The 12,630-nt window shown below is 39.5% G+C and overlaps 1 protein-coding gene across 1 annotated transcript in view; it reads right to left on the reverse strand.

The window, feature by feature from the left end:
• Nucleotides 1–2,130: 2,130 nt before the first annotated feature.
• The window catches only part of KCNH8 (potassium voltage-gated channel subfamily H member 8), a 401,588-nt gene continuing 391,088 nt past the window's right edge, over nt 2,131–12,630 (reverse strand). The window contains exon 16 of the mRNA XM_079115168.1: nt 2,131–3,624. Coding sequence (XP_078971294.1) covers nt 2,914–3,624 — 711 coding nt within the window. The 3' untranslated portion in view covers nt 2,131–2,913. The remainder of the gene's footprint in view (nt 3,625–12,630) is intronic.

Raw genomic sequence — 12,630 nt, forward strand, 5'->3', positions numbered from 1 at the left:
GTGGGAGAGTCTTGTTTGTCAGATGAGCAAAGGGATCAGAAAAGAATAAAGTGAAGTGGACTCAGGTGAGGTGGGCCCTCCTGTGGACAGTAGGTGGAAACCCTGCCTCCCCCTGCCCACCCCTCCTTCTTGTTCCCCTGCAATGCCCTGCAGGTCAGGCAAATGGTTCACAGGCCTGTTCAAGTCAGCTCTTAGGAGTAGAGACAGAGGAGGTGACTGGATGGAAGCACACGGGCACGTTTCCAGCCAATCATGGTGTCTCCCCCAGATCTTCTGAGCATAACTAATTCATCCCATTAGTTTGCCTACTTAAAAACAAATAAGGATCGTGAGTTCAAAGTTAGCCTCAATAACTTAGCAAGGCTGGAGGCAACTTAGCGAGAACCTGTCTCTACATTAAAAAAAAAAAAAAAAGTTGGCAACTCAGCAAAAAACGGGGTTGGGGGTGTGACTCAGTAGTTCAATCCCAGGCACCAAACAAAAGAACAAAGAAAAACCCCACAACAACAACAACAATATTTTACTCATTGATTCTGAAATCAATTGCTAGCAAAGTTTCAAGGGGCAGCAAAGATCACTTTGGATACAAAGGAAGGTATACGCACCTAGAGCGATCTTTGGGGTATTGGATCTATTATTTAGAACAAGGCGACTGGGCACATAAAAAAAAAAAAAAGCAACAACAACAACAACAAAAAAAACTGGGGCTGGGGTTGTGGCTCGGTGGTAAAGCACTTGCCTAGCATGTGTGAGGCATACCTCACATAGAACCTCATAGAAATAAATAAATAAAAATAAGGATCTGTGGGCAACTAAAAATAAGTATTAAAAAAAAACCCGTGTCCTGATTTTTTATTTGTAAAATAGAAATCATAATAAATAACTTAAGTAACTGTTAGCACTGTTTGATGGCCATATGAGAGAGCATACATGTATTAATTCCTAGACATCTGTTGACTCAGAGAACAGAGTGCCAGTCGTCATTGTCAGCGTCAGTAATGGTGGTGCTAGTTTGCCAGGTGGATATTCATGAACTGACATCAGTGAGCTCTTTTTGGATGGTACTTAAAATGATTATATAGGTAGGACAAGAAATTGGGGAACACACATGAGCACATGAAATCTAGAATGTTGCCTTTGCTTCGATTTTCCCTTTAACCTAAGGAGACACTGAATTTGGGGGCTTGGGGAGTGAAAGCCATTGAGTCTTGAGTAAGCTGACTTATAAAAATTGTGATCTCCTAACTGTGCAGACCGAATTTGGGTTCCTGAACTACAAAGTCACTTTTCTTAGAGAAGATTTCTTTCTGCCAGGTTCAGGGTGCATGACTCACACAGCATCAGAAATCTTGGTTTGTTTAGATGTTTTTAATGATGCACTTCTCAGCCTGTTGATTCTTTGTGGCAGGAAATAAAAACAGGAGGACTCCAGAACTCAATGTGTCTTCTGGAAATGTTTGGGATGATCAAGCCCTCAAATGTCCTTAAACATAAACTACAACTTAAGTGAAGATGTTTAAATCATTGCCAAACCCAGCATTTGAGTCTGCAGTGGGTGGGTGTGAGAGGTAGGGAGCATTCTGGGTTCTAGACCTACACAGGATGCTGGCTGTGTAATCTCTGGGATTTTCTCTTTCCCCTGCCCATTTGGAATGTCAACAACTGCTGTGCAGAGATAAGTCTTTGTTGGGAACATTAAAGAAAAAAGGTCCTGAGCTGACCCAAGGCAAGCAGTCATAGCTGGGAAGTCTCGGTTCCATTTGGAAACGTTTGCTAGTCTGCAACTTCTCAGAAAAGAGAGGCACGGGGAAAGGACACACTCAAGACTTTTCTCCTCACTGTAAGCCCAAACTGGCTCAATGTAGATTGTCATCTCCTACTCTGCAAAGCGAATTTGGGTTCCTGAACTACAAAATATGATGCCTGCCTGGAGCAGAGGCATTTCTGCTGGCACAGTGGGGGCTGCCTAAACTCAGGGCATTGTCGCCAGTCAGCAGACTAGATGGAGCCCTCTCTACCACCACGCCAAAGCTCATGGAGTGGACACTCAGTCTACATTTTTATTTCGTAAATAAAATATGGTCTCACTTTTCTTTTGTAACCCAGAAGTATGAGAATACATTTGTCGTAAATTGCATGCAGATAAAAGGGAGATTCCTCTTGATGCTACATCCTCTTAATAATAAATAATTTTTGATCTACTATACATAACAGTAGTGCATTTCTTGTTAAAACAGCAAGCTTGTGTCTTTTTTTTTTTACCAAAATGAAAAGAAAACATCCATTTCTTTATAAATATTTTAAATAGTTTAAATACATATTTCATACCAAGGATATAAAAATAGCTTCTTTTTTTGATAAATAAAGATGTTTTCATTTACATGGCAAATAACGTGCGAATAGCTAACCACTGGCCACCAGCTCTATTTGACTGATTGTCTAGGAGATGACATGCAGTGATAATTGTCCCTTTGCCTTCACCAAAAGAAAAATAGATCAGCGGGAGTTGTGCACTCCCGAGGCCAACAGTGCTATGGATATTGTTCAGGAATGACAAACAGGCACTCAGGAAAAACCTTTGCTGCACTTCACAAAAGCCACCTAGGAAAAAACTAATCCACAAATTCTTTGTCTGCGACTTCTAGCTGCTCAGACCCTCAGGGTCTTTGGACTTTTACCAAAGTCTGTCAAACAGACCAGGAAGTTAATACCTGTACAGAAAAAATGTTTGTATTATGCTTCTAGGATCTAGAAATCGTTTGCTACAGTATGGAGGTGGCTCTGCCTTTCTCTGGCTCCTCACGCACTCTTCTGCAGGATTCCCAACTTTGCCTACCAGAGGCAGAAAAGGCAAACTAAAGTTGTCATGCAGTTGTGGGTTTCAAAATGGTAGCTGCGTCTGGTGTGCTGATATCATACGTTTATGGCTTTGTTATCTTTCACTTCCGCTGTGCTTGTGACAACTTCCAGTGGAAAGTTCTCCAAGGGTTTGGTAGAGGCTGATGCCGTTCCTTCTTGGTCCCAAGAGCCCGGCAAGTTTTCCAGACTGAAGGAACTAACAGGTCCCTGGCTGAAGCTACCCTCCTCTGATCTGGATCTGCTTGGGAGAACCAGGTGCAAAGATGTTTCCGAGGAGGAGCAGATGGAGGAAGAGAGAGTAGCCGAAATAGACTGCAAAGGGGTCAGTGTGGTATCTGAATGTGGAGAGATGCACCTTAAAAATTGCAAATGACCTTCTTGGACGACCTGGTAGTGGGAAGGTGAATAATCGAGGTTTGGAGAATGATAAAGGTCACTGTCTGCAGGATTTTGCTCATGAACTTCAGTTCGCTGGGGGCTGCTCCCCACAGAGGAGGGATCCACACTCCAAATGTCTGAGGTGACATTCCCGTGACAAAGTTGTGCTTGGGTATAAGCTGCTCCACCTGTTTGCAAGTGTAGGCAAGGTTGGTGCACATTCCAGTTCATCCTGGTCTGCAAGCTCTCCCTGGATGGACACACAGAGGTGGTATGCAGAGAACAAAACCGAGATGGCTGCTGAGGTGACAGGACGTTTTCCAGGAGTTGCATCACGTTCTTCATGTCTCTACCTAACTGGGAGACCTCCTGAGTCAGCGTTGTTACCTGTACAGAGAAAGCAAAGGAAAAGGCAATAGTTAGGGGTATGGCGTGTGAGCAGATTTAAGAGCAGAGGCAGGGATGTGAGATTTTTAAATAAGGTTTGAAAGGCTGTTCCATCTCCAAGTCCAACCACACCAGAATGAGAAACGAGAAGGTTGAGCATCTGGATGAACATATGTCCTGACCCAAGGCCATTCTTGTTCTGAAGGAACCTAGAGAGACATACATTATCTAGGGTTCTTAATCAGCAATTCTGGAATTCTTGAAAAAAAAATTAGAGCAGTAGATCCTGCATCTCTTAAACACTGTTGGTATTTTTTTTTCTTTCTCTTTTTCTTTTTCTTTTTGGAGAGAATGGGATTCACAGTGGGGCATGGAAGTCATCAGATGCTTCTAAACAATGTGGAGGGGAAGATATTGTATGTAAAGCAGCCAGCACACTGAGCACCACGTGGCTGGTGTGGACACTGAGTGAGTGGCAGCTCTCAGGCTTGCTATTCTCCTCTTGTAGTCCATGCTAATAGAGGATCCAGAAGCAAAGGGTCTTCAGTGGTAGTCAGCAAGAGCTCACACCAGGTTTGCTAGGGAGAGAGTTCCCATAGGAAAAAGGAGCTACAAAATAACAGTTGGAAAGAAATAAAAAGACCTGCAAAGTGGGTACCTACAAATAAGCACTGTGGGCACCTGGGCGACCTGGGATCTGTCAATGAACAGGGAACCCCATGAAGCTGTAATCCAAATTGTGAGGTATATGCTTTTCTAGGCAAGACATCAGGGTCTCAAAAGGAGACATGGCTACTAAATACTTAAGAATCACTGAAGAATATTTTTTTTTCATTTTATACTTAAAACCAATAATAAAATTCATGGGACGAATCATTTTCCTAATGACCACACTAGATACATTAAGTGTTTTTTTTTTTGTTAGTTTTGTTTTGTTTTGTTTTGTTTAATTGAGGAAGACCACTAACAGATTGAACTGGACTCAAATCTAGCTTTTTCAAAGTGATTGTGTTCCCCAAAGTGAGGAAGACATATATATTTCAGGAAGCAGGAGACACACATACAATTTCTAATCATTGATTAGATTCGTAACACTAACACAATGTGATATTTTGTGTTTTTTGCTATAAATCTTTCTAAAAGACTTTCTTATGACTTGATTTTACTATCAAGAACCACAAATCTCCAAGAGAAGCATCTGAACCCCTTGGCTGAGGACCGTGAGGATAAAAGAAAGGGCAGCACCATCTCCCGTGAGGCCAAAACCAAGGCCACTGCTTCCGGCAGATTTTCTTCAAAATTTAAGCACACATTCCTAATCCATTCAGCAGCTTCATTCAGTCCACTTCCTGAGTGTGCATGCTGAAACTAATTCTCCCTGGCAGGCCCACCGGGAGGTAACACTGCTTCAAGGCAGGCATTTAAAAAAGAGCCAGAAGAAGGTTTTTCATGGTTCAGGCAACCAACAGATAACACCTGCCCCGAAATTGCCAGGCCAAAACATTTCTGCCTTGCTGCTGGCAATGGAACTTGAGGAACCAGACCAAATACCTGCCCAAGCTTTTCTGCAGATCTAAAACTTCTGCACATGACAAGATACCGCTCAGCCTCAACCTTAAGAAGTGGAGCAATGAGTCTGAGGACAATAGAGTGTGCTTTGGAATTTGTGAGTTTCATCAATTCTGGAGTGCCAATCCTTTGGGAGGGTGAGGAAAGAGGATTGCTTTGTCCCAGTAGTTTGAGACCAGCCTGGGCAACACAGTGTGACCCTGCCTCTAAATAAAAATATGTAAATAAATAAGCAGACGGATCACACTTGAATCAGCATCACAGGACTTCTGCTCTGCAAGCACTCACAGGTTCCATGTCAAGGAGTTAGCTCTCCTGCCACTAAATGAGATAGTTGAAGGAATGTATTGACCATTCTTTCTTCTAGTGGCCTAAGCTCCATTCTTGTAGCAAGCTCACTATTAACTTGGTTCCCAGTAAAGATGTTTCCAATTGGCTTTTTTTCTTTAAAACTGAGAATTAAATAAAATCTTTGAAGGACAGGTTTGAATTTTAGACAGATCAACAATTATGTGATTCAGCAAGTGTTTGAGTAAATTTGTAATGCAATCTGTTTCAGGTATGCTTTCCTGATTGGATTGATCATCAGACAATCCAGGCATTATTATTTCTGAACCTGTAAAATGGGGACACTAAGACCAAGAGATAAATGACATTTTTGAGGTCACTTCTTTCATAAATGATGGTCTTTGGTCTGGAATTCAGGTCCCATAAATTTGGTTCTTTTTTGTTAAAGTACATTGTTATCACAGGGGAAAGGGAATATTGCTTAAGAGAGACTTGAGATGTTTGCTAAGGTGGTCAGAATTCATGAGGGGCACAAGGACACAAAGAGGAAAAAAAAAAAACAACTGCTAAATGTTAACATCAAAAAAGGAAATAGTGTGATCTCTAAAAAGAAAGGAAGAATAATCAAGCACATTAAATTATCTTCATAACAAATTATATGAATGCAAAAACAACTCACCACAGAGTAAAAAAACATTTCTGATGAACTTCTTTTCTAGCTTTCAAAATAAATATTTTCCCATGTGATTTTTCTATGTGATGATGGGCATATTCTTGACATCTAATGTTTTACTTTTACCACAACTTTGAGGTCATAAACTTTGAGTGCACATCCGGGGTCTTGACTGGCTCCAGGAATTGTAAACATTAACATTTTCAGAAAACAAATTACTATCCTAGCTGGAACTAAAAGAAGCAAAGAACTCAAGGAAACAGCTCTTTCTTTAGCTCTACAGCATAATGATCAATTTATATTAGGGAAGTTTTCTGTCATTGTGTCTCTGGGGACACACTCCTGTACCTTATTAAAGTGACATGAGGGAATTAATCCCTTTTAGGAAAGGGATCTCTCTTTATAAAGACAAAGCCAGCTGTCACAAAGAGAGACAGCATCTCCTGAAGGTGGAGTTCAGGGTGACACTGAAGTTGGCAACGTCCTACCACGGAAACGCAGTTAAGGTTTTTACTGAACTTTTGTCTACAGCTTCCTGCTGAGCTTGCTAACAGAATTCATTCTAAAACAGGAAAGACATGATTCTTAATCAAATGTAGAAACAAAGAATCTGCTTTCTGAGTCACGGTAAGAAGACTTCCGATTGCTAAAAAAGATCGTTGGGGCTACTCTGCGACCAAGACTCTGTCCAGTTAAGGCAATTTTGTCTTATAAATACAATTTAAAACCAAAGGACTGCAAAGAGAGAATGCAACAAAAATAAATCATTCTGAGCAAATGAACCAGTTTTCCTACTCATCTCAACAACAACCTAAATGGGATCCTAATTAGAATAAGTTATATACTCCATGTATGTATAATGTGTCAAAATACACCCTACTGTCATGCATATCTAAGAAGAACGGAAAAACTAAAACAATCTAAATCTTTAACCTTTTCTGCCATTCATATTAGAAAACACAATATCTTTCTGAGTTGTTGACTACAAACTCTTTTGCAAGTCCCCCTCCCATTTTTTAATGGCCCCACATCCTGTTTTCTCCCTTGCACACCCATCAGACTGAACAAGTGAAAGTGCATGCTCTTTTCTCTGACTTGGGGCTTTTTCCCCTCTGCCCTTTCCCACCTTTTCGTTTCTCCACTCCCTTCAAACTTCTAATACTTGATTTTTCTCATCAGAGCATTTTTCTTTTCCTTCTCACTGATACTCATTCGTACTTTTGACCATTCCATCTCACATCATACAAGCCCAAAGAAAGCTATACTTTTCTTTAGAGTAGAAACTCATTTATCTCAGTATTTCCCGAACTCAGAGCAACACCTAGAACACAACATGCACTTGGTACACCTTGGATGTAAAAATGAAGAAAATACCTGCCATTTTGAAATTTTCTTTGGGTTTTCATATTACCTTCAATTTTTTTTGGGGGGGGGGTACCAGGGATTGACCTCAGGGGCACTTGACCACTGAGCCACATCCCCAACCCTATTTTGTATGTTATTTAGAGACAGGGTCTCACTGAGTTGTTTAGCACCTTGCTTCTGCTGAGGTTGGCTTTGAACCTGTGATCCTCCTGCCTCAGCCTCCCGAGCTGCTGGAACTACAGATGTGTGCCACTGAGCCCAGCAATTTTTTATCTTATTTCATGATTTCTACCCTAACTATCCTGAGGGAAAGCTGCCTAGTACAAAATTGTAATGAAAAAATTCATACCTATTTCTATTTTATTTTATATTTGTATATTAAAATAGGTTTTATATGACTGTTAAAGTTTCTATATACAATTTTTCTAATATAAAGTCTTGAATATCCCCAAGTTTCTAAAAGTAGATGACATTTCTACTGTAAGAATCTCTTTTCTCTTACTATGTTCCTTTATGATTGTAGAAATGGGTCAAGACTTCTGTGAGATTTCACTAATCTTATTGCCTTGTCAAATGTCCTAGCATAAACTTGATTTCCATGGGTAGTTGAATTCTCTGGGAAATTTCCTCCATTTAATTATCTCTAACTATCATAACTCCATTATGAATGCCAAGTAGTAAATTCAATTAAGTTACTCAGAGTTATTTATCAACTAAAACTTGGCAAATTTGTTGCATCCCTAGTTGCCTGTCTAGATGGCTATTTTTGATGTGGTCTTTGGATTCTTTCTACTTAGAGAGTTAGTGGATAAAGAAAACATAATACACATTTCTTTTCTTACTTATGTACTGTTATATTTTCTTAATCCATTTTCTCTTCTTCCCTTTTCTTCTTCCTCTCTTCCTCCTCATTCTTCTGTGGGTAAGAATCCATTGATCTGGAATTTAAACTGTTGGCCAAACCAGTCCACCATCACCATCTGCGTAGCCAATTGTTCACATGCAAGATTTTTCTACCCTTTCCAAAGTCCCAACTGTTTGGAAGAAGAAGTGATAAAAACACCATCTGTGCTTCCAAGTGGCTCAGTTTTCTATCCAAAACTTTGGGGCATCTAAAGATTCCTCCCTTCACTGTTCTCCCAGGATGATGCATTGGCCACACAAATCATTAGGTATTCATTGGGTTTGAGGGCAATGCAAAAATGAAAGAAATACCTGCCATTTTGAAATTTTCTTTGGGTGTTCATATCACCTTCAATTTTTTAAATCTTATTTCATGATTTTTACCCTAAATACCCTGAGGGAAATCTGCCTCTTGTTGAGCACCACCACCTGTCATGAGTAGAAATACCTGCATGACAACAGACTTGTCTACTGGCCATGATAATCCACCCACTTTCCCCTTCTCATTAGCTTAAGAAGGGAATCACTAACTATGATAATTCACCCACTTACCCCTTCTCATTAGCTTAAGAAGGGAATCACTAACTATGATAATCCACCCACTTACCCCTTCTCATTAGCTTAAGAAGGGAATCACTAACTATGATAATCCACCCACTTACCCCTTCTCATTAGCTTAAGAAGGGAATCACTAACTACCCCAAATTTTCTATTTCTGTCACATCTGGGATTTGTCAGAACTTCTGTTGGTTTGAGAAATAGTCATTGATTGTTGTCCCACCTTCCAGACTATCTGGTTCACTCTTCTCATGTTTGATTAGTTCCACTGGTGTAATATTACTTTTCTTTCTCTTCTGCATCCTATTTCCACAAGAGCTTTGTTGTAAGGATTAAATAACATAATGGATGTTAAAACTTAAGTCCCCATATAACTGGTATCATGTCAGAATTCCGGGTGTTTGATAATGCAATATAGGGACTCAACTTAGGTGAGAATTACTGCATGGGAAATATTTAGGCCAAAGAAAATGAAGATCATAGCTATCTACATAACTGTTCCTCTGCCTCAGCATGGAAGATAATCCATTTCTATTAATACTTTTACATAATTAATACTGGAAGAATCTTCAATTTTTAGTGTTGTCTTGCATGGACCTTTGTAGTGGCAAATAGTGAGAGCACTAACGGAAGCCATTGAAAAACATAGTTTAAGATTTTCTATTTCCAATGCAAGTTTAGTAATTGTAGTCAGATGGACTGATGATTCTCTAAAAAGAATATGTGAGGCTATGCATTCTGGCGTTGATCAAAACTAAATAAAAATCAATGTGAGGGCCGGGGTGGGGAGGGCAGGTAATGTTCTATACAGCAGCTCAAGCCCCTGCACAAACACTGCTATGTATTAAGTACTCAATACATTTTAGTTGATATACAAATATTATGATGAATAGTAAAAATTGCATGATGAACTTCTTAACAGAGTTTTTGTTATTTCAACTGAATTTCACCAATCTCTCCTAATAGCGCTGTATGCAGAAGTAAGTGTTACTATACCTCTAGCATTTGGTGTGTCTCATGGAAGTCCCCATCATGTAAAAATGGGACATGTAAAAACATTATGTTTAAGGAATCCAGCTGTGGTGCTGGTGACCTATTTTCCCTAAAACATCATACAGAGCCAGTTTTCAGTTGTATTGTGTTTCTTGGTTCAGACATGAATTGATTGTTCTGTGTCTTTAGATTGTGCCTTTTGGGAACAGAAATATGAGTTTCTAATGAGGACCAGAAAAATAAATCTTTTACAATACCTTTTGTTTCACATAAAAATAACTTTTCTTATGTATGTTTTCTCTTTGCCAGTCTTGGCTATTAGTATGGTATGATCCATGGATTCTGAGTATATCTGGAACTTTAGTTGGTAGGCTGAGAAAAAAAAATGTGATTACCAATTTTATGCATCCAGTGAGCAGATGGGGAATGCATCTGTTGACATAATCTTCTTAGCTTGGAGAGTTCTTGACCTGTCAGTCAATTTTTGCCAAATGTGTACACATTTTCCTGCTAGACACAATTTTCCTAAATTCAGGGGTGCTAATTACACCAATCCTGCCACAAACCCCTATACATTTTTACAAGCTCTGATTTAGGTAATTAAATGGTCTTTCATTTAATCCTTTGTTATGTTGCATATTTATCATGAGATTCAGACAAGTTCAATCAAAGTCCAGAAGCAGGCAAAACAAAAAAGATGGTCAGCACAATTTCATTCTTGTGTCTTTTGCTTCACAAAGCATTCAAAATCAAGTGACAGTCTTCATCTGTCAGCTAAAATAATAATCATACTTGGAACTTGCATACATTTCATCCAAATAAAGATCTCAATCTCATTACTAACAAAATTTGTAGATTTTTGTCTACAGCTGGAGAAACTAGAATGTTTGAAGTAGCTAGAATGGTTGAAGTAGCTAGTCCTAGGTCACTTAGGAATAGTTCCCAGGGTTTTACTATTGTAGGTGCAGCTGAAGGCTCTTAAATTATGAGGACAGAAGAATGATAGGCCTGACATTATCAATATAAAGTGACCAATTGTAGTCTTCAAAGTGATTGCTTCAATCATTTCCTGGAATTTCTGCAAGCTCAGGCCTTTGGACATAACTTTATTATTTCAATTGTACTATGGTAATCTATTATTTATCACTTTGACTGCTTTCCACATCTGTTTTTCTGGTTTCTATGGCAAAGTGTGATTAGTATCTGAATTGTTATCTGGCTAGTCTCACTGCTATCAACACACACCAAATAAATCTGTCTCCTTTCAGAATGTCAGTTGTACACAACAGTATTTGTCAAACTTCAATTTACATAGGACTCATCTGGGGAATATTGACAAAGTATATATTCAGATTCAGTAAATTTGGGATGAGGTCTGGGATTCTGCTTTTCTTCCAATTAATACCAACACAGCAGGGTGAGATCAATAGTTCTTATTCTCTTTTCTGAATTTTTATTTTTTAATTGACAAAAATCATATATACTTATGGTGTATATAAGGTTTTGATATATATACATTATGACAGTATTACTTTAAGCTAATTAACATATCAATTATTTCACTTTTTTGTAGTGAAAAAATTTAAAATCTTCTCAGGAATTTTTAAATACACGATGTGCTTGTTATTAACTCTAATCATCCTATTGTACAATGAACTTACCCTGTTTAACTGAAATTTTGTGTCCTCTGATAACACCTCCTCATTCCTCACTCCTTCCAGGCCCTGGTAACCACTGCTCTACCCTCTGCTTATATGAGTTCAACAAATACGGTGAAATCTAGTTCCTGACTCTTTTGGAATTAGGCCTTTTGGTTAACTCCTCATGTACTGTCTTTTAAAGTTTCAAGTTTAGTCTGCTTCTTTTTCAATTCCTCTGGCAAGTTCACAGGTGGAGTTGAGTTCTAGGAAGCATATGGTTTTGGTTGCCTTTCTTACTGTTATGTTAGCAGGCAGTGATGGGTATTCCCTTGACCCATTAATTCATTAGGAGCTGCTAAGTGGTGATATTCTAATTTTAATTCTGTCTAATTTGATAATTTCATGTAACTGAAATAATTTTATAAAGAGATGTTTTTCTCATAGGCTATCTGGCTTCCCCACTTAACACAGGAAAGAAAGGAGAAAAAATGCATGGCTTTCCCTAGCACAAAAATCAGTTGTAGAGGATCCAAGATGGCAGACTAGATGGAGGCTGCGCTTCTTCTTGCTGCTCTGTAACTGGGGTTTTGAGCAGAGGAAAATCTGTTTCTCTGTGAGGCAGTCTTTGCTGCTCATCAATCCCCTGCTGTTTACCACATTTGTCCACTGTGATTATCTGCTGTCTGCAGCATATTCCTACTTTTTGAGTGCAGATCACTCACTGACTGCCACCTATCATCTGGCATTTGCTGCTTTGCCTGCCTCTTGTCTGCCCCATCCCTTGCCTTTCACCTACCCATCACCCACTGCATGAGGTCCACTTGCCAATCATCCACCAGTAGCCTGTAGACTGCCCACAAGCTGCCAGCAGATCACCAGCTGCCTGCTGTTGCCTGGAAGTCCATTGTCACAGTACCCACAGGACCCCTCAGCCTGACTGACCATGCCCTACCTCCAGGACACTCCCAGACTGACTGATCACACCACACATGGACTTGGCGCCCATGACCCGTGCTG

The sequence above is a fragment of the Sciurus vulgaris genome, assembly GCF_902686455.1.
Source record: "Sciurus vulgaris genome assembly, chromosome: 16".
Classification (NCBI taxonomy): Eukaryota; Metazoa; Chordata; class Mammalia; order Rodentia; family Sciuridae; genus Sciurus; species Sciurus vulgaris.